This window comes from Onychostoma macrolepis, chromosome 01 (assembly GCF_012432095.1).
Source record: "Onychostoma macrolepis isolate SWU-2019 chromosome 01, ASM1243209v1, whole genome shotgun sequence".
Lineage (NCBI taxonomy): Eukaryota > Metazoa > Chordata > Actinopteri > Cypriniformes > Cyprinidae > Onychostoma > Onychostoma macrolepis.
This window is the reverse complement of record NC_081155.1, coordinates 261,487-284,714: the sequence shown is the minus strand read 5'-3', so window position 1 is coordinate 284,714 and position 23,228 is coordinate 261,487. Positions and strand designations below refer to the sequence as shown.

The 23,228-nt window shown below is 40.0% G+C and overlaps 1 protein-coding gene across 7 annotated transcripts in view; it reads right to left on the bottom strand.

Annotated features, from left to right (window-relative positions):
• Nucleotides 1-1,884: 1,884 nt before the first annotated feature.
• LOC131523633 (NACHT, LRR and PYD domains-containing protein 3-like) overlaps nt 1,885-23,228 on the bottom strand; it is a 76,421-nt gene continuing 55,077 nt past the window's right edge. For all 7 annotated transcript variants that reach the window (XM_058750441.1, XM_058750280.1, XM_058750622.1 and 4 more), the window contains one exon: nt 1,885-4,871. In XM_058750441.1, coding sequence (XP_058606424.1) covers nt 4,312-4,871 — 560 coding nt within the window. In that variant the 3' untranslated portion in view covers nt 1,885-4,311. The remainder of the gene's footprint in view (nt 4,872-23,228) is intronic.

Here is a 23,228-nt window from a genome sequence, read left to right as displayed (position 1 = left end):
AAAGGCACACAGGTGTTTTCTCAGTCCGTCTGGAAACAGTTGTGTTCACAAGGTACAAACTGTGATTGGTCGCATTTGTCAGTTAGACGCCCTCGTTCTGTCTAAGTGGGAGGTTCTTGCTGAGAACAAGCTGCAATATGGTCCAGACCAGCAACAGGGATGTAAAATATCTTCTTACCAAAGGAACGGATGCCTTTCTCCTTAAAGAAGACATTGGCAAAAAAGTCTACATCCAGGTTGAGGAAGCTGCTCAGCCTGTCAGTGCACTCCCAGAATCCATCCTATATCCAAACACAACACATACGAGGAGGATGAGGAGGATCTGCACAGACAGGAGGAGCTGAGGCACAACACTGGGTGGTGAACTCTGTGTCAGGAAAGCTGGGTGGCCGGAGGACTGAGACGCTTGGAGAGGGCTCCATTAACTCGTGACGGAGACCACGAATGAGATGAGGACGAAGAGCATCCACTGAGGCACCTACGGGAGTCATGTCTGTCTGGAAATCAAGGCTGTAATCTGAAGGGATTCCAGTGTTACAGGGAAGGTCAAGGAGACGAGGCACTGAGGCGTTCACCTGGGCGGCAGCTGGAGGGAGAAGCCTGTCAAAATCATTCATAGATCCATAATCATCCTCTGAATCATCATCATCATCATCAGCTGCTAAACGAGCAGAACCCAGGAGTTCTTCAGATGTGGAGGAGCTACTGCGGCACCCCTCTGATTCCATCTGAAAAAATAAATAAATCATTGTTGTGACGACTGAAGAGCTGAATACTGAACGATGTCAACTTTTATCACTACATTACATCATAACAGCTGTAATAAACCATTTTGTTGTTACGACACTTCATCATCTTCAGCACCAATAATAAGCGCAATCTTGAGCTTCTCCTCAGTCCGGCCCATATATAGCAAAATATCCTCGTCCTCCTCTGATATGCTTTCAGGAATATCTGTGAATCCAGTGTCGAGCTCATTCTGCTCCTGCAAAGAACACATGAGGGCATTAGCTGCTATTTTTATTGTCACTCAGTTTAAGACGATTCACAGAAATTAATTCATTACATATTCTTTATTATCAATATTAAACAGTTTATTTATGTGTGAACTATTTATTATAATGGCATGCCTACCTAGCTAGCACACACTGTTTTTACAGATTTAAATATATTCGTATTAAGATAAATATATTAGTGATTAAGAGCCAGCGTCAGTCAGTCAATCACTACCCGAGCTGCAAATGTTGTATTTCTGAGGATAACAGCTAGCTACTCACAACAGATCTGCCATTAATTCTGGAACTGGATGTTTATTGTTTCATTCTGTTTAGCGTCAGTGACCTAAACACTCAAATCTCTACATTAGCAGCAATCATAGCCTCTCTTCAATGGAGACAAAGCTTGTGAACTGAGACAAGATGGAGAACTCTTTACTGAGCTCAGTGATGTAGGACTTCAGCTCTGCTTTCTTCCCCTGATAGAAGAGAGATACAAGACATCAAGTTCTTCTGTTAGCAAATCTAACAGTTATATAAAAAATATCATTACACAGACAGATATTGTACCTCATGTTCTGCCTCACTGTCAGCTAGAACGCCATCTTCATAGTCTCTGATGATCGCTCTTCAGCTAAATCTTATTCATATTTTAGTCTTGATTAATATTACAGTTATCTAGACAAATCTTGCCCTAAGATTGCTTCATAGGCTTATGTTTTTAAACACTGCAGCCAAGTAGATTCAACGAAAATATTAATTTAAAAACTAAAATTCTGTAAAAACCTAGTTTAAAATAATTAAGGCATGTTTTGCACATTGTTGGTTAATTAAAAATTATATGAAGAATGATATTTAATTATTTTCATTTATTATATGCACATGAACATGATTTTCCATTAAAAAATATTCCTAACACCACTGCATGCCACTGGCACAAATATAAAAGTGATCTGTACAAAATATCAGTATTTACCTACAGAACATATATTTTTACTAAAACAATACATTCTTGATACATCAACATACATCAATATTTTTCAGTGATTATCCAAATGAATCATTGATTCAGAGTTTTGAATCATTTCACTGAAACAGTATGAACCGATTCAGAAAAATGTAAAACATACCAACTTTAACTGTGCTAACACTGAAGAAACACTAAAATAATCCACCACATTCATGATTTTGCCAGATTTTATTGTGAATATTCAATATAAGACCCATTCCTAATAACAACTATCATAAGTATGAACACAGTTTTAAAGTAAAGCCTGTCTATCTGAGTGCAGTGTGGCACAAGTGTGTATTCGAGAGAGTGACAGTCACTGAAGAGAGCGTGAAGCTGTGAGGAGGCGGCGCTCTGGGATTAAACTGCTAACACTGATCTGCAGTCTGGAGACTCCATACGCTGAACCTCAAATTACCCACAAATCTCCTCTACTCAAGCCTCAGACTGGCCCATAGCGCAAAGATAATGCTTCCTTTTTACTCACAATATAATCAAGAGTGTGATTCACCTTCTCTGTCCAAGTGTTTTTATGTTCCTCCGCCTGCCTGAGCCAAAGCTCTGAGCATATGACGATTAGCTCAAGCTACACAAACACAAACACAATCAGTGTGCTCAGAAACTCGGTGTAAGTGAAGGAGACACATACAGAGATGTGTTTAAGGCAGAGCTGAGTCCGCAGGTGAATCACAAGAATAATAGGGAAATTAAATATCCACATGATAATCAATAAAACAATATCAGACAGTTTCAGTGAGCACTAACTATGAATTTAACAACACAAATCATAGCATTCAGCTTCACAGAGCATCAGACAGCCCTGAAGAACCTGTCGCTCCACCATGTCAAAGCACACCGTTGTCATAAAGAGCTGTACATTCACCACAATCACTTAAAAAACAGGATTTAAAATGAATTCAGTTATTCTACACCATGCGTAAATGCCTGTTGCCTTTATTATAACAGGACAGTTAAGCAGAAACAGGCAGCGGTAGGAGAAGAAGTGCAGAATGGAGTCCGGAGAGGATTTCCAGACTCAAACTTTGGTCACTAAGCTGCAGTGCTGCCCACAAGCTCATGGGCTCTAATATCATGTTATTAATTTGATTAAAAAATTTAATCGATTTGACAGTCCTAGTTAAAACATGTAAAAGCTTGTAATAACTAAAGCAAACACTGATCTCCATGATGGTGGCATCATTTTAACCAATAAAACATCAACATCTGATCCTCTGTAATTCTCAATAACAGCAGGTGTTCATCACTAATGCACAATCATCATTTAATGAGTCACGTAATTATCTCATTAACTTTAACTCTTTGAGGACTTGGGATTTGACTTGAGACTCGTTTCTGACTTGAAAGGAATGACGTGGTTCCTCCTCTGGTGAAATCAGCTGCTGAGTTCATGGGTGGAATAAACATATGGCAGGACTTTTACTTTCTGACCCTGGATTGTCCGCCTCTGTTTGCATGCTGTACTTTGTGATGTAAATATGTAAAATATCACATATTTTATGAATAGGCACATATTGATTAGGTCAAATGGATTAACCCTGAGAAAAGTCATTGATATTCATGAAATTAATAATATTCCTTTTAAAATATATTCTTATTTAAATAATTATCATGTGTAAGCTACACCCATGATTGTTCGTATATTTATTTACTTATTATTGAACATGTAGGTATTTTCATTCTTAGAGGTGTGTTAGTTAAATGAAAATAAATAACTAAAAATAAATAGAATGAAGAAAATATTACATCTATATAATAAAAAAAGTATACCTGAAAGAAAATGACGCATTCTTTTAGGCCCATAGTATTCAATGGCTGACTGTAGTAGATGATTTCATATAATAATGCAAATGTAAACTCATTACTTGTCTGAATTTCAACATTATAATGGAATCATAAGCTACTAGTCATAAAAAGAATTAGGGTCCGTGACCAATTAGAATGAAACCCATCCAAACTGGATAAAGGGGCCTCAATATTTTGCCTCTTACAAGACATAATGTCATAAAAGGGAGAAAAGGATAATCTACAGCAATTAATCCCATGCGTTAGCTCTTTATCTTTCCATTCTTCGTTTCGTGTGACTGACTGAAGTTTGTAAACTTTATTTGGTTGTTTGCCTGCATGTCATTGAGAAATAAAACATGGGTAACATCTAGAAAAATACTTACAAAAGGAAAATGACAACTATAAACTACGCTTAATTATGAATTAGTATAAATTTAAATGATGTGGGATTTGATGAGTTTGTGTGCATGTGAACATCAGAAAGATTTACAGAGAGTCTCTCTATCGTTTAATATCACACAGAGACACTGAAGAACCAGAATCAACCCTGAATCCAGCGTAGAGGGGTTCAGTGAATGTGGTGTTGAATGTGTGTAAGCGTGTGTGTGAGTATAAGTGTGTGAGTGTGTGTGTGTCAGAGACACTGTAGAAGGACAGAGAGCCGGTCGACACGTCCACATACACTCCTACTCTATTAGAGGATGAACGGTCAGCAGGTATAACAGTGATGTTATTATTGTGACGGACAGTGAATCTGTTATTAGAGCAGTCCAGACTCCAGGATTTGTCATTCCAGCCAAACAAACAGTCATCACTCCATCCTCCTTTCCTGTTGATTCCTTTATATGACACTGATATTACAGCATTATTTCCGCTCCGTTCAGTCTCCCAGTAACAGCGTCCAGTCAGAATCTCTCTGCACAGAACCTGACGACACTCAAATCTCTCTGGATGATCAGGATACGGCTGACGCTCAAACACATGTGTGATCCTCCTGTTCTCATCAGACAGCTTGAGTTCAGTGTTTGCTGTGTTTGGATCCAGTGTGAGATCACAGGCCCCTAAACACAAGAAGAGAGAAACATCAAGAACAACACAACAGTGAAGATGTCTGTGGGTGTTTACAGCTAAAGTCCAGACTGTCCTCACTCTTCTCAAATGTGTTCACTAATATAGTGAAAGCTGTTGAAGAGCGACTAATGATTCAGATCTCACTAGCAGTGCTGGTCCTAGACTTCTGGAGCCCAAACAAAACTCTGTGAAAAACCCTGTCAGGCCTAAAACAGTGCAGACTAGTGTTGTGTAAAGCAGCGGTTGTGGGTTTATCATGAATACAAGTCAAGTCAGCTTTATTTCTATAACGCTTTCTACAGTACAGATTGTTTCAAAGCAGTAACAGATTGAGACTGTGCTGTAAAGCAGCTCTAACAAGCCAATAGTGTGATTCTAGAGCTCGAGTCAGTTCAGTGTTGATTCAGTTCAGTTCAGTAAGTGTAAAGTTCATCAGTTGTGCAGACAGACTGTATATACAGTGTATTTGTGCTCATACACAGACTCCACTGAACACTGAACACACAAAACACACAAGATAGTCCTGTTTTACATTCATCACATCTGTGTGGAGTTTGCTGTGTGTATGGATGATCATTTGATGTTTGTGTGTAGAGTGAAAAAGCAAGTTTTATAAGAGTTAAAACTGTTTTGAAAGAAACTTTTGTGTTTGTGTAATGTTTGTGGTTTTGTGTGTAGAATTTAGAGAAAAGGAGCCATATTTTCAGAGATACAAAAAAAAAAAAAAGACTACAAGTGAAATGAAATGCATATTTTGACAGTAATGCTCTGCACATCTAGCTGTCAGAAAAACTATAACAAAATTATTTTTCAGATGTGTGATTTCCTGCGGAAACTAAAGCATGATAAATATAGATCACTCAAGAAGTAAAATACAAAAATACATAATTCTCTAAATATGCAAACTTTAGGTCCAGATCTCGGCTTGGTTCCATATATATTTTAATATTTTAAACATATATTTTCCATTTATATTTATATATATTTAGAGTCAAACACACTTCATTCAAGCTCTTCTCGTGTGTGTCGCTTCCATGTAAAGACACTAAAGCATCATTAAGAGCTTTTAAAGACGCAGTTATTTTAAAAACAGAAGCAGAAACACAGCGAGCAGCAAAACAGATCCATACTTTCACTAAAACATGGCAGAAAACAACAATGCTGCAAATATAGTTATTTCTGACCGTTCAAACCAGGTTTGTGACAGAACATTTTATAATCTACATTGAGCATTATTAATCATTTTAAGTGCATTTAAAAATAAATATATATTTGTTAAAATTGGGAAATTATTTGTAGATGTCAAGGAAAGACAACATAAAGTTTGAAATTACTATATCTTTGTTTTCTGCTCATGATGAGAGTATTTTGATTATGTTTGTTTTAAACAAAATATAAAAACTCTGAACCCCATACAGTATCTTTCCTCAGTCACATGACCTTCTGCCTTATATACTGTATGCATCTAAAGGTAAAAAATAATAATAGCCTGATAAAACATCTGATCTCATCTCTTAATATTCATATCTAATTAGGCTCAACCTGCTGAGTTTTTATTTTATTTATTTATTTATTTTACAAAGCATTACTGCTGCCCAGCTCGAAATGTGTGTATATATATATATATATATATACACACACACATTATGGACCTCCACTGGAAAGGAAATATAGAGACTGGACCTATATATATATATATATATATATATATATATATATATGTGTGTGTGTTAAATTGTGTTAATATGTATTTCTATTGTAGTGTAATTGAATACTCCTGCTTTAGACTGATGGTGATTGTTGTTAAAGCTGACAGGAGTCACACACAGCTTCAGGACTGAACAGAAATATCTTCATTTCTTACACATTAAAATACATCAGTGACGGCTGCTGGAACATTTTCTAGACAGGACTGAACCACATCCAACTATTTTAGCAAACATCTGAAATTATTTAATGCTACACAGTTAAAGAAAAAGTTAACCGAAGACAGAATATTTTGAAAACTTGAAACATTTTAAATAAAGATTATTGATTGATTATTGTTTGGTCAAGTTCAGGATTAAGTTTGAGGATAAAGTTTATTCAGGGTAAACTAAAAATACTAAATTTTCATAATTCATAATTTATGAATAAAGTGCAACAGCAACAACTGAGAGATTTTATATATATATATATATATATATATATATATAGATATATATATAGATATATATATACATATACAGTGCCCTCCAAAAGTATTGGAACAGTGAGGCCAATTCCTTTATTTTTGCTGTAGACTGAAAACATTTGGGTTTGACATCAAAAGATGAATATGAGACGAGAGATCAGCATTTCAGCTTTTATTTACAGGTATTCATATCTGGATCTGATACACAGCTTAGAAGATATCACCTTTTGTTTGAACCCACCCATTTTTCATGTGAGCAAAAGTATCGGAACAGATTGACTTAATTAAAGTGAATAAGACTTAATATTTAGTTGCAAATCCTTTGCTTTCAATAACTGCATCAAGTCTGTGACCCATTGACATCACCAAACTTTTGCATTCTTCTTTTGTGATGCTTTTCCAGGCTTTCACCGCAGCCTCTTTCAGTTTTGGGGGGTTACTCCCTTCAGTCTCTTCTTTAGCAGGTAAAATGCATACTCTACAGGGTTTAAGTCTGGAGGTTGACTTCTTGCCCTGATGAACTCCTGTGTTGTTTTGGCGCTATGTTTTGGGTCATTATCTTGCTGCATGATGAAGGATCTCACGATCAGTTTGGTTGCATCTTTCTGTAAATTGTCAGACAAAATATTTCTGAAGACTTCTGAGTTAATTTTGCTGCTACTGTCATGTGTTACATCATTAATGAAGATTATTAAGCCTGTCCCAGAAGAAGCGATGAAAGCCCAAGCCATTACATTACCTGTGTAATGTATACTATAATGTACACCTGTGTACACTGTGTTTCAGATGGGCTTGTATGTTTGGGATCATGAGCAGATCCTTTCTTTCTCCAAACTTTAGCCTTTCCATCACTTTGGTCCATAAAATCAGTCCATAAAACCTCCCAGAATTTTTGAGACTCGTCTCCTATTCTTCTCGCTAATGAGTGGTTTGCATCTTCTGGTGTAGCCTCTGTACTTTTGTTCATGAAGTCTTCTGTGAACAGTAGATTGTGATACCTTCACTCCTGCCCGCTGGAGGCTGTTGCTGATGTCACTAACAGTTGTTTTAGGGTCTTTCTTTACAGCTGTCACAATGTTTCTGTCGTCAACTGCTGATGTTTTCCTTGATCTACCCGTTCGAGGTGTGATACTTAGTACACCAGTGGTTTCTTTCTACCTCAGGAGATTCCAAATGGTTGTACTTGCTATTTCCAGTGTTTGTGCAATGGTTTGATTGATTTTTCTTCTTCTGTCATCTTCACAATTGCTCGTTTTTCACCCATAGACACCTCTCTGGTTTTCATGTTGGTTACACGTCTAACTAACTATAAATGCAGGCTGCATGGATCTGAAACTGAGCGCAGACATTCAGTGCTATTTATTGTTTGAATAATAAATTAATAGGACACACCAGGGCAACAAAACACACCTGTCAGTCACATGTTCCAATACTTTTGGTAACATGAAAAATGGGTGGGTTCAAACAAAAGGTGATATCTTGTAAGTTGTGTATCAGATCCAGATGAAAATACCTGTAAATAAAAGCTGAAATGTTAATCTCTCGTCTCATATTCATCTTTTGATGTCAAACCCAAATGTTTTCAGTCTACAGCAAAAATAAAGGAATTGGCCTCACTGTTCCAATACTTTTGGAGGGCACTGTATATATATTAGGGCTACCACTAACGACTATTTTTATTTTTATTAATCTATCGACTAATTTATCGATTAATCTAAACAATTAATTTCACACAAAAAAATCAACAATTTTACTTATTTCTATGAAATCCTTTTTTTAAAGCAGAAGTAAAGTGCAACATAGAGTGTAAGAAGCAAGTGTCCATCTCAGTCCAAATCACTGAAATCAGTTCAGTATTATAGTGTAAGAATGACAACATATCCACGTGTTCTAGTCTACTAATAATAACAATTATCATCAAAAAACTTTTTAAAGGAGTATTTACCAGAAATATTATTTACCAGAATTTATTTAGGAGAAAAAGGTAAATGTGCAGTATTTCTGAAAGAAAAAAATAAAAAAATAAATACTTTTTAAAAAAACAAAATCAATAAATTGAAGATGCCTTTGATTATTAAAATTTAATGGAACCATTCAAATGGAAAACAGAATTTGGTGAAGATAAAACTGTAAAACTCAATTAATTACACAGGCTTTTTGATTAATACAATTTTATTTAACCATTAAAACAGAGTATAGAAAAATGATAATAGAAAAAAATGAATTTGGAAATAAAATGTATTTCATAGGGCCCTATTTACAGTTTTTGTGGTAATAAAAATAGATGTAAGTGAACAATAGCCTTTAAAACTACTTAAAATACCTATATAATAGCAATAATGCAATAGTAATAGTAAATAAAGTATCAAAAGCAAGAAATCATATGGTTTTATTGAACAAAACTGTTAAAATACATAATGTATTATAAACAATAGAGCTAATGTAGATTACACACTACAACACAGGCCTGCAGGGGTCGCCAATGGCCTGATGATTGTTTTTACACATTACTGTGCATCTAATCCTTGTTTAATACTGACTCAACAATTTAATTTAAATGTCCACTTAATCTTTAATATTTGGTCATTTCTTTAGGACAGAAATGCTATAGCCACTGTAATTAAATTAATATGTGGACATCAAACGTGTAAACTCAGAGTGAGGGTTTGAGCTTTTATTTTGAAACCGTGATGTATTCTCCTGTGTTTGTGTAGGTTTATAAATGATTATTTACTTCACAAATCTGATGAAATGGCGCACGTTGCGTTCCCAGATGAACATTATAATAAACCCAAACTCATAACAACATGCAGAGATGTGGAGCTACTGTGAACGGAGCCGCTGTGTGACGAACTTAACCTACACGCATGTAAATAATTACAGCACTGCATCACATATAATTATTTAATTAAATCCTAGCATTTGTGAATTAACAATTATGCATGATTATGGTTTTTAAATGGGTTTAATATATCATGCAGCCTTGGAAAACAATCTAATAATGTGTTTTATGGGTTCTCGTCCATGAAATGCACCACTTCCGGTATTTTGCCAGTTAGTCGACACGAGCAAAATGAAGTTAAGGATTTTTAAAAATCGAATAGTCGAATAAAATTGACGAATCGCGACAGGCCTAATCAGATCATCTTCATGAATGAAAAGTGAATCTTTAAAGTGAATTTTATTGCACAGCTGTAGACTTGAGACATAATAAAGCCTTTATTATTAGTGTTTAAAAATGTGTTCACGACTATGAAGGTAAGTTATCAAGTTATCAATTATCAGGAATTTGTTATAGTGACAGAAGCTCCACAGTGCAACAGAATGACAGCGACAGGACAGGACACAGATAATAAAAAGAATAATATACAAATATACAAAATAGACAATGAACAAAAATTCTGTGAGGATCACTAGAGTCTCTATGCACCACAACATCAAACGAGCTTCGGCTGAAGTTTACGAGCTGCTTGTCTTTATTCATATAAATCGTTACTTATTAAAATAAAGATATTTCCACGTGACTCTGAAGCTGAATCCACATATTACTGTTCTGTTTACATTATGTAGTGATTTGCTTCTTAAATCATCTTTAGAGAGTAAAGGAGCCCCCTGGTGCTGACCATCACTGCTAACTAGTTAAAAAAGACCTTATAATTGTCTGCCATGATCAGGTCCATAAACTTTCCCTTTATGCGGATGATTTGTTATTGTATATGTAGGGCAGTGCATTGTGTTGTCTACAAGATGTCGCTATGACACTGTTGTATTATGGCAGATTCAAGTATTTTTAGCGCTGTTTGAGCCTCTTGATGTACCGTAGTGTTGATAGGCGTGTAGTGCACCATCTTTTCTCCAGTTCATGTTATCAACACTATAGGTAAGACGTGTTAATAGTAGTGGAAGTTTCAATTTAAAGTATCTTTGTTGTTATCGCTCTAAAGTTCTATCTATTGAGATATTTTGTGTTCTAAACTGCTAAAGACCTAATGCAGAGTAATATGGAGAGTTAAAATGTTTTTTTGTTCTCTCTTTGGAGTGTGATTAATACAGGGTAGCTGATGCAAAGCTATGCATGATAATATAAGCAGCAAGAGGTTGTTATTGAATTGAATGTGCATTAAAATGTACTTTACTAGATTAAAACTTAAGTGAGTTTATGTTATCAACACTATAGATGCCGTGCTGTGGAATAAATGGTCAAGCCACGAACCCCTCTGTGTCCGCATCTCCTCTCTACCACTACCCACGAACACACACAACACAGCGCAGAGTAGCAGCGGCGGTGCTAGAGGCCAGCAAGCACGCAGAGAGCAAGATGGCTACATCTTTGGTGCCGTGACCCGAATTGTGGCATCACTAGACCGAAGAGAAAGAGAATTCTACAGCCAGTGGTTTGAATGCTGAACTCTATTTAATAGACAAACTGAATTCTTAGCCAAACTGGTGATTTTGTGGATGCATTACCGTCACCGCTATATCCTTTTCAGCCTGCTGGGAATCTGAACTGTTTTGCTATTTCAATTTGAGTGATTTGCTGTTATGTAAAACATATTTGAAGGTTTATTGATAAGAAGGAAAAAAACTTACATTACATTTACATTTAGTCATTTTGCAGATGCTTTTATCCAAAGCGACTTACAACTGGGGAATACATAAAGCGATTCATCTTGAAGAGGCAATCAGACAGACAAAGTGCTTGCAACTCCAAGTCACAGGCATTGTTCAATTAAGTACAAGCTACCAATGGAAGGAATAAGTAAAGAGAAAGAATTTTTTTTTTTTTTTAAGTTTAGGATGAAGTCAAGTAGTGTCGAAAGAGATGCGTTTTCAGTTGTTGCTTGAAGGTTGACAGGGATCCAGCATTCCGGATAGGGGTGGGAAGATCATTCCACCAGCCAGGAACGGTGAACGAGAATGTTCTGGAGAGTGATTTTGAGCCTCTCTGTGATGGTATCACAAGGCGTCGCTCACTAGCAGATCACAGATTTCTGGAGGTGATGTAGATTCTTAATAGTGAGTGCAAGTAGGCGGGTGCTGAGCCTGTGGTTATTCTATATGCAAGCATCAGTGTCTTGAACTTGATGCGAGCCGCGACTGGTAGCCAGTGCAAGGAGATAAAGAGAGGTGTAACATGGGCTCTTTGAAGACAAGTCGTGCTGCTGCATTCTGAATCATTTGTAGAGGGTTTGACTGTGTTTGATGGAAGTCCAGCCAGAAGAGCATTGCAGTAGTCCAGCCTAGAAATGACAAGGGCCTGGACAATAAGTTGTGCAGCATGCTCTGTCAGAAAAGGCCTGATCTTTCTGATGTTGTATAGTGCAAACCTGCAAGATTGAGCAGTCTTTGCAATGTGGTCTTTGAAGGTCAGCTGGTCATCAAAGATTACACCAAGATTTCTGACCGAAGTTGATGGGGTAATTGTTGATGAACCTAACTGGATCGTGAAGTCATGCTGTAGAGTCGGAGTGGCAGGGAAGACAAGAAGCTCAGTCTTTGCCAGGTTGAGCTGTAGGTGATGTTCTTTCATCCATGCCGAGATGTCCGCCAGGCAGCCTGAGATCCGTGCAGCTACCGTTGGATCATCTGGTTGAAAAGAGAGATAGAGCTGTGTGTCATCAGCGTAGCAATGGTAGGATAATCCATGTGCCTGTATGATGGGACCCAGTGATGTAGTGTATGTGGAGAAGAGGAGGGGTCCAAGAACCCATCCCTGAGGAACCCCAGTGACCAGTCGATGTGCTTTGGATACCTCCCTTCCCCAGGCCACCCTGAAAGACCTACCAGTGAGATAGGATTCAAACCAGCGAAGTGGAATTCCAGCGATGCCCAGTGATGAGAGGGTGGACAGGAATATCTGATGATTTACAGTGTCAAACGCGGCAGATAGATCCAGCAGAATGAGGACTGATGATTTGGAATGGGCTTTTGCAATTCGCAGGGCTTCAGTGACTGAGAGTAGCGCAGTCTCAGTTGAATGGCCACTCCTGAAACCTGACTGTTTAGCATCCAGTTTGTCATTCTGTGAAATAAACAGTGAGACCTGGTTGAAGACAACCCGTTCAAGTGTTTTCGCTATGAACGGAAGGAGAGAGACAGGTCTGTAGTTTTCTATAAGACAAGTGTTTAATGTAGGTTTTTTGAGCAGTGGGGTTACCCGAGCCTGCTTGAACACAGTGGGGAAGATGCCTGTGAGGAGGAATGTGTTGATGATGTGTGTGAGTGCCGGTAAGAGTGTGGGAGAGATTGCTTGGAGAAGGTGTGAGGGGATTGGGTCAAGAGGACATGTTGTAGGATGGTTGGAGAGCAGAAGTTTGGATACTTCCGCCTCAGTGAGGGGACAGAATGAGAAGATAGGAGTTTTAGCAGTGGATGTGGTTGGTTGGGGGTCCTGTGTGCATGGAGGTGAAAACTGACCACTGATCGATCTAGTTTTGTCTGTGAAAAAAGTGGCAAAGTCAACAGCTGTAATAGAAGTGGTGGGAGGTGGTGGAGGGGGACAGAGGAGAGAATTAAATGTTCTGAAGAGATTACGCATGTCTGGAGCGCTGTTGATCTTGTGGAAATGTGAGGATTTGGCAGTGTGGACTTCAGCAGAGAAAGATGAGAGCAGAGACTGATACCTACTCAGGTCCGACGGATCGTTTGATTTGCGACATTTTCTCTCTGCCGCTCTGAGTTTAGTCCGATGTTCTTCATAACCAGGGGTTAGAAGGGGCAGCCCGTGCTGGCCTAGAGGAGAGAGGACAAATGTCGTCTAGACAAGAGGTTAAGGTAGAGCATAAAGTGTCAGTAGCTGCATTCACATCCAGAGATGAGAAATGGGTAGGTGAGGGAAGAGAGGAGGATACTACAGAGGAGAGATGGGAGGGAGAAAGGGAGCATAGGTTTCGTCTAAAAGTAACCGGTAGGGGGGTTGGTGGCACACGAGTAGCAAAATGTAATGTAAATTTAATGAAGAAATGGTCAGAGGTATGTAGCGGTTGTACCAGAATGTTATCTGCAGTACAATTGCGTGTGTAAATTAAATCAAGTTGGTTGCCTGATTTGTGCGTGCTAGTGGTGGTAAGGCATTTGAGATCAAATGAGGCTAGGAGTGAATGGAAGTCTGTAGCATAAGGCTTGTCTAGGTGAATGCTGAAATCACCAAAGACTAAGAGTGGAGTGCCATCCTCCACGAAAGAGGACAGCAGCCTGTTCAGCTCCTCTAGGAAGTTGGATAGAATTTGGCCAGGGGGACGGTAAATGACCACAATCTGGAGTTTTATAGGAGCAGATACAGTAATGGCATGAGATTCAAATGACTTGTAATTGCATAGGGGAGAGCGGGTTGAGTATTTCCAATTGTTAGAAATGAGCAACTTGACGTGGGGTGTGAGAGAAAGAGAAATTATTAGAGAGAGCAGCTGGGGTTTCTGTATCTTCTGGACGAATCAGGTCTCAGTCAAGCCCAAGATGCTGAGCGTGGATTTTAAGGAAAAAGAGAATGAAGTCAGCTTTGTTGAAAGCTGACTGACAATTCCAGAGACCCACAGAGAAAGAAAGAGGTGTAGTGGAAGAGGTAGAGATAGGGCGCAGGTTAGCAGGATTACGTTGCCGTCTCGTGTGATGTTAGAGCATGGTTAACAGAGAACCGGAATGTTTTGGAAACACATGATAGAGGTGGAAGGAAAGAGGATGGGAAAGGATAGTGTGTAAGGGAAGGGAAAAATAATACTTAAGTGTGTGGCTCGGTGTCGTTGCTCGGTTAAAGTCGTCTTCTGATTAGCCAAGCCAATAGCCTAGTGCAAATAGCTCAAGATGAAACTAACACTTGCAAGGAGCAATGCAAATGACCCAGGTTCCTTCTTAGCCGAGGTGCAAATTATTATAATTATAATTACCAGTAAGTGCAATCAAACATATAAACCTCAACGACAATGCAGAATAGAAATAGGTAGGAAATGAAGTATTCCTTCCTAACAGCAAGTAAATAATTTAAATACTTTAACAGTCGCTGTGGCCGGCTTCTGATTAGCCCAGCCAATAGCCTAGTGCAAATAGCTCAAGACGAAACTAACACTTTGCTTGCAAGGAGCAATGCAAATGACCCAGGTTCCTTCTTAGCCGAGGTGCAAATTATTATAATTACCAGTAAGTGCAATCAAACATATAAACCTCAACGAAAATGCAGAATAGAAATAGGTAGGAAACGAAGTATTCCTTCCTAACAGCAAGTAAATAATAAAAAAAAATAAAACAATTTTTCATGTAATTTTTCTGAGATTATTGTGCATCTACTTGATATTCAGTGAGACATACAACAGACATTTAGGTGTAAACTGACAAGCCAATTTAGTTTGAGTTTATACATTTTTGGGATAAACTGGTGGTATATTTCCCTGTGATAATCTTACTGAAATATATAGCTTACTTTAGCACATTTTTTTTCTTATTTCTACGAGATTGGAACATTCCACATAACACCTACTTACAATCCAATTACACTGTAGAATGTAAACGTGTATTTACTATGTGCAAGCAGGTTACATGGCAATGTCGCAGACCTATGCAAACTCAACTCAAAACTTGCATAGTTCCTTTTACATTTACATTTAATCATTTAGCAGACACTTTTATCCAAAGCGACGTACAAATGAGAACAATAGAAGCAATCAGACCATCGAGAGAGCAGTATACAAGTGCCATGACAAGTCTCAGGTAGTCCAGCACAGTACACGTAGCTAGTTTTTTTTTTTTTTAATAAATAGAAAAGGAAAGTGTTAGTATTAGTTGGTCAGGTGCTGGCGAAAAAGATGTGTCTTTAGATGATTTTTGAAAATGGCTAAAGACTCAGCTGTTCGAATTGAGATCGGGAGGTCATTCCACCAGCTGGGCACAGTCCAGAAAAAGGTCTGTGAGAGAGATTTGGTACCTCTTTGTGATGGCACCACAAGGCGTCGTTCACTTGCAGAACGCAAGCTTCTGGAGGGTGCATAAGTTTGAACTAGCGAGTTTAGATATATTGGTGCAGTTCTAGTTGTTGTCTTGTAGGCAAGCATCAGTACCTTGAATTTGATGCGAGCAGCTATTGGTAGCCAGTGTAACCTGATGAAGAGAGGGGAAACGTGAGTTATTTTTGGTTCCTTAAATACCGCTCTGGCTGCTGCATTCTGGATCAGTTGCAGAGGCTTGACAGTACTTGAGGGAAGGCCTGCCAAGAGCGCATTACAATAGTCCAGTCTGGAGAGAACAACAGCTTGGACAAGGAGTTGTGCGGCATGCTCCGACAGGAAGGGTCTAATCTTCCTAATGTTGTATAAGGCAAATCTGCAGGACCGGGCCGTTGTAGCAATATGGTCAGTGAAACTTAACTGGTCATCGATCACAACTCCAAGGTTCCTGGCTGTCCAGGAAGGAGTTATGGTTGATGAACCCAGCTGTATAGAGAAATTTGTTGTGAAGTGATGGATTGGCTGAGACCACGAGCAGTTCTGTCTTAGCAAGGTTGAGCTGAAGGTGATGGTCTTTCATCCAGCTAGAAATGTCACTCAGACAGGCTGCAATGCGAGCAGCTACCGTCGGTCATCTGGTTGGAATGAGAAGTAGAGCTGAGTGTCATCAGCATAGCAGTGATAAGAAAAGCCATGCTTCTAAACAGAGGTGGGACTTTCAAGTCACAATCAAGTCTTCAAGTCATATCCCAAGTCCTCAAAGAGTTATAGTTAATGAGATAATGAAGAGACTAATTAAATGATGATTGAGCATTAGTGATGAACACCTGCTGTTATTGAGAATTACAGAGGATAAGATGTTGATGTTTTATTGGTTAAAATGATGCCACCATCATGGAGAGCAGTGTGTGCTTTAGTTGGGCTCTTGACCCTTGACTCCTGTGTTAGATCTCTCTTTATAGCAATGCATGTGGTGTTGTAAAGCAGAGAGAGCAGTGCTATGCCGTGAGCAGCTTTTAGCTGTTTTCGTGTGGTGAGACCATCATCATGAGCTGGTATGCTTACAATCAAAATAACTTTTGCTTCATTTATGTGGTTAGGTTTTTCATAATCAACCCTGTGAAACTACAGCATGCAAACAAAGTGCTGCTCTAATAGCTATAGTGAATGAATTTGAAATCTATGTAATGCATATACAAATTGGACCTCCGGTTCTATTTAGACACACTCAGACATCAAGAACCAGCAAAAGAATCTCAACAATGGTGGCAATCAACAAAATGCTTCATGCTGCAATGCATGTTGTGTAACACCATAGTAAAAACTCCCATCGTGCACTGCAGTATGAAAAATTATTGTCACCACTGTTGAGGATCGTATGATAAGTGTTCATGTCTAAAATCCTGAGAAAATAAAGTTGTTTTTTTCCCAATATTGATGCATTACAGTGGCGTTTCTTTCATAGTATCTTTTTTTTTTTTTTTTGCTGTTGAGTAATACTTGAATGACGGTCAATAAACCAAAAAGAGAAACCACTTCATGATATTCATTTATCATGAGTTATAAGCAGAAAGTGTAAGTTAATCTGCTAGGGCTTGATTCAGCAATACACAAATGTTTGCTGTGAAACAATATTGCAACTGTTTAGAAGCAAACTGCTTTGAATTGGTAAAAGGGTCAAGAGACCAACTAAAGCAAACCTTGACCACAATTATGGTGGCATCGTGTTTTTTCTTTTGTTTTGTTTTTTGTTTTTTACAGTTGATTCCATCCAAGGCTGTGGCTGAAGTCAGTTGTAGTTCTTGTGTTTCTCTTTTCTTCAGTGATGTTGATTGTTAATAGCAGGTGTTCATCACTAATGCTCAATCATCATTTAATTAGTCACTTAATTATCTCATTAACTTTAACTCTTTGAGGACTTGGGATATGACTTGAAGACTTGCTTGTGACTTGAAAGTCTCACCTCTGCTTCTAAATGACCGATCCTAATGATGACATGTAGATGGAGAAGAGAAGTGGTCCAAGCACTGAGCCTTGAGGAACCCCAGTAGCAAGAAGTTGTGACTTTGAAACCTCTCCCCTCCAAGACACCCTGAAGGACCTATCTGAAAGGTAAGACTCGAACCACAGGAGCGCGGTTCCTGTGATGCCCATCTTTCTGAGAGTGGACAGGAGGATCTGGTGGTTAACTGTGTCAAAAGCAGCAGACAGGTCCAGTAAGATGAGTACAGAGGATTTGGAAGCCACTCTTGCCAGTCTCAGGGCCTCTGTAACCGAGAGTAGGGCAGTCTCAGTAGAGTGGCCGCTTCTGAAGCCAGATTGGTTGTCGTCCAGGAGATTGTTCTGAGCAAGAAACAAAGAGAGTTGGTTGAACACAACTCGCTCAAGTGTCTTTGCAATGAATGTAAGAAGGGATACTGGTCTGTAGTTTTCTAAAAGTGCTGGATTTAGAGAGCGTTTTTTAAGCAGTGGGGTTACCCGAGCCTGCTTAAAAGAAAAGCTGATAAGGCAGTTTCTCATCTGTCCATATTTGACTTTGACATCCAGTATCGGAGGGGACAGGATAACTCCAACGCTGATGCCCTATCACGCATGTCCAACCAGGAGGTGGTGGAGACCTTGCAGTCATGCCCGCAGCAGTTGAGGACTGGTGGACTGAGACATGAGGAGGCACAACCCACCCAGGAGCCTAAGGAGGTCTCAGGTGAGGCTACAGCCGGCACAGAGGAACCTGAAAGCGGTCAGGAGACCAGTGAGGTGTATGTGGATGTGGGGATGGAGGCACCACCTGCTATGACCACACAGGAGCTTCGAGCGGGGCAGAAGGAAGATAGAGTTATCGGTCCCATCCTCCACTTTAAGAGCAGGAACCACAAACCAAGCCACAGCGAGAGGATGAAAGTGGGAACCACTGGGGGTCTCCTCTTAAAAGAGCGGAGGAGGCTAGTGGTAAAAAAAGGGATCCTGTACTGTAACATTAGAGACTGCCATGAAGGGGTGGTGGAGCAACTAATACTGCCTGAAAAGCTGCGTGAAACCATCAAAATAGCCCTTAACAATGACTCAGGGCATCTGGGATTCGAGAGGACACTATAGATGATAAGGGAAAGATTTTACTGGCCAAGAATGTTCCAGGAGATCAAGGCTTGGTGTGAACAGTGTGAGAGGTGCTGCCTTAGAAAAACTCCCACAGCCAACGTCAGGGCCCCCCTTGTCATTATCCATACCAGTGCCCCCATGGAGCTGGTCTGTGCGGACTTCTTGATGCTGGAGAAGTCCAAGGGTGGTATGGAGAATGTGCTAATTATTACGGACTACTTTTCTCGCTACGTGCAGGCCTACCCCACCAGGGACCAAAAGGCAGGAACAGTAGCCAGGGTCTTGTGGAGGAATTTCTTCTGCCGGTTTGGGTTCCCTGCAAGGTTGCACGCTGATCAAGGGCGCAATTTTGAAAGCGCAATTGTGAAGGAACTATGCAAGTGTACTGGCATCACTAAAACCCACACCACGCCCTACCACCCCCAGGGCAACCGGACCACCGAAAGATTCAACCGCACCCTGATGAACATGCTGGGAACACTAGAGCCGCACCTGAAGCCCCGGTGGCATGAGTATGTGGATGCCATGACACACGCATATAACTGCTCGCGACATGACTCCACTGGATACAGCCCGTACTACCTCATGTTTGGCAGGCATCCAAGGCTCCCAGTGGACCGCATCTTCGGGTCCCCCACAACGGACCAGCCGTGTGAATACAGCGAGTACGTCCAGACTATGCCCTGGCTAATCAGACAATCTCAGCTGGTGAAAGGACAACAGAAAAAGTATTATGACAAAAGTGCTAAGAGTGAAGACTTCAGTCCAGGAGATAGAGTCTTAGTCAAGGTCTGTCATATGGAGGGGAAGCAGAAGTTGAGAGATCGATGGGATGCACGGCCATATGTTGTGGTCAGGAAGCAATCAGGTTTGCCTGTGTACGTGGTGCGGCCAGAGGATGGAGGAGCAGAGAGAGTGGTTCATAGAAACCTCTTGACGCAATGTATGTTTCTTCCAGTGGAACAAGATGAAGGAGTGATCGTAGAAGAGGGAGAGTCAGATGGTGAGATAAATGGGGCAGGCCTTGAATGGGAAGGCAAAGAGGGAACAGGGAGTGATGGTTCAGAGGAGGCTCTGGACAGAGCCCTGATTGGAGCAGCCGATGAAGAGGGGGAGCAAATAAGCACAGAGGAGGCTGACATGTGGACAGAAGAAACAAGTGACAGAGAGGGAGTGCTTATGACCGGAAGTGGGGCCACCTCCACTCAAGGGCCCATCCCTCCAAGGAGAAACCCAAAAAGAAACCGGCACCCCCTGATTAAACTCTCACTCGAATCCCAAGTTGTGAAACTGGAGAGTGACCTCCAAAAGATAGAAAGAGGGAGAAAGGTGTGGCTAAAGGCTAAAAATAAGAGGAGCAGAGGGGCATTCGCAGAGCCATACTGCATGCACCCTGATAACAGTTAGCTACCCCGCACACACAATCTACACACGTTGTGTGCTATACATTTACTCAAAACACATTTATTGTTTTGATTGTCATAGATAAGACTTGAGTTTTGGTTAATCTGGTGGCTGGGATGCCATCAATTAAAGAAGGGGTGGATGTAGGGAAGTGTATAGTGTTGTCCACAAGATGTCACTATGACACTGTTGTGTTATGGCAGATTCAAGTATTTTTAGCGCTGTTTGAGCCTCTTGATGTACCGTAGTGTTGATAGGCGTGTAGTGCACCATCTTTTCTTCAGTTCATGTTATCAACAGTAGTGTTAATAGTAGTGGAAATTTCAATTTAAAGTATATTTGTTGTTATCGCTCTAAAGTTCTATCTATTGAGATATTTTGTGTTCTAAACTGCTAAAGACCTAATGCAGAGTAATATGGAGAGTTAAAATGTTTTTTTTGTTCTCTCTTTGGAGTGTGATTAATACGGGGTGGCTGATGCAAAGCTATGCATGATAATATAAGCAGCAAGAGGTTGTTATTGAATTGAATGTGCATTAAAATGTACTTTATTATATTAAAACTTAAGTGAGTTTATGTTATCAACACTATAGATGCCGTGCTGTGGAATAAACGGTCAAGCCACGATCCCGAACCCCTCTGTGTCTGCATCTCCTCTCTACCACCACCCACGAACACACACAACACAGCAGAGTAGCAGCGGCGGTGCTAGAGGCCAGCAAGCACGCAGAGAGCGAGAGGGCTACATCTATCTCCAACTCTTTAATTTCTCTCCCTCCAATACTAGACATTCTAGACCAGTTTGACCGCCTCTCAGTGTACAAGATAAATTTTCAAAAAAGCGAATTATTTTTTATAAATCAATTGGCTAAATCTCTTCCTCTTTCTTCATTCCCCTTTAAGTTAGCCTTGAATGGGTTTAAATATTTGGCCATATTTATAACCAACTCGTTTAAAGACTTGTTTTTTAAGAATTTTATACCACATTTGGACAAATGTAAATTAGATTTTGCTCGATGGAGCTCCCTCTCCTTATCCTTAATCATTTTAATAAGATTCACTCGACCTATTATCCTGCCAAAGTTCTTGTATCTTTTTCAACATGTCCCATATTAGAAAATCAGTTCTCCAGCTTCCCAAATCTGAAGGGGGTTTAGCACTTCCAAACTTTCGATATTACTTCTGGGCGTGTAATATCACTAAATTACTTTACTGGGTTGGCCTTAGGTGTTGTGCCTCTAGCCCACCCTGGTTAGTCATAGAGATATCTTCTTCTCATTCCTTACTTTCTAATATTTGTTCGCAGCTTCCTCTTGAAGTACACACAATTTCGAGCAATCCAGTAGTTATCAACACTATTAAGATTTGGCTTCAATTCAGGAAACAATTTGGTTTGCACAAAGCCTCGATTTACATGCCAATTTCAAATAATCACTTATTTCCTCCGTCCCTTTCAGACCGTGTCTTCAATATTTGGGCAAGTAAGGGCCTTTGTACTTTGAACAACCTGTATAAAAAAGAAATCTTCTCTTCTTTCTCTTCATTATCAGTTAATTCAATCGTCCTAATAGCCATCTTTTTCATTTTTTCCAAGTGAGGCACTTTATTCAAAAGTTATTTCCCTATTTTCCCAATCGGCCCCCTGAAACAGAACTTGATTTAATTCTCACCCTTGACCCTGGTCAAGGACGGCTGATATCCACCTTTTATTGTAAAATAATCTCCTTAACCTCATCTCCAGTTGACTCTCTTAAACAAGTTGTCACGAATCTGGTCTGCACTTCCAATCACCCTCCACCAGAGGTCACTCGCTCATCACATGGACCTCACACCACACACCACACACCACAATGGACTCCAATTCCCATCATCCAACACTGATCACAGCTGTCACCAAGCACTCATCTCACTAATCACACGCACACCTGATCACACTGCTCTCACTAATCACACACTCTATTTTTACCCTGGACTTTGTTTCCCTCCTGGCCGAGTATTGTTTGCGTTTACCGCTCCCCTAGCCGTAGCAACTTTCAGAGCCCCTGTTAGTTTGGATTGTGGTTTCCCCGTGTTTGTTCTACCCGTGTTCCTTGGATTAACCCTTGCCTTGCCATCTGGACACTGTTTGCCCCCCATTGGATTCTAGCCCGTGTTCCCTGGATTATCTCTCTGCCTTGCCCACTGGATACTGTTTGCCGATCGTCGACCTTCGCTTGCCCTAGGATTACTCTTTGTCTTGTCCCTGCCATACCTGTTTGCCATTGCTCGACCCTGCCTGTATTTATGACCATGCCTGTTAATAAAATCTTGCATTTGGATCCGCACGTCTCACGTCTCGTCAGCCCCGTTACAGAATACTCGGCCACACAAGGATCCAGCGGCTTTTCTAAAGAACCCTGGCCAGGTATGGATCCATTCGACCAGCTGCTCGATGTGCGACAAGGTAGTTCATCTATTGAAGAGTACGTTATTCAATTCTGTGAGCTGGCGTATAGGATTCCTTTTGATGAAAAGACATTTTCCGTTTTGGATTAAGTGAGCCAATCAAGTCATGTTTACCGGAGGGAAGTTTAATTGTAGTTTGACTGATTTTTTGGACTATGCTTTGCTATGTGCTGGCTCTTTGTTTACTGTGGGTGTCGCGGAAGAGGAACGCGACGCCGCGTCTGTGACTGAAATGGCAGACGTATCAGCGTGCGCTCACGAAATGGCAGCGACACCGGAGCCCGTTCACAAAA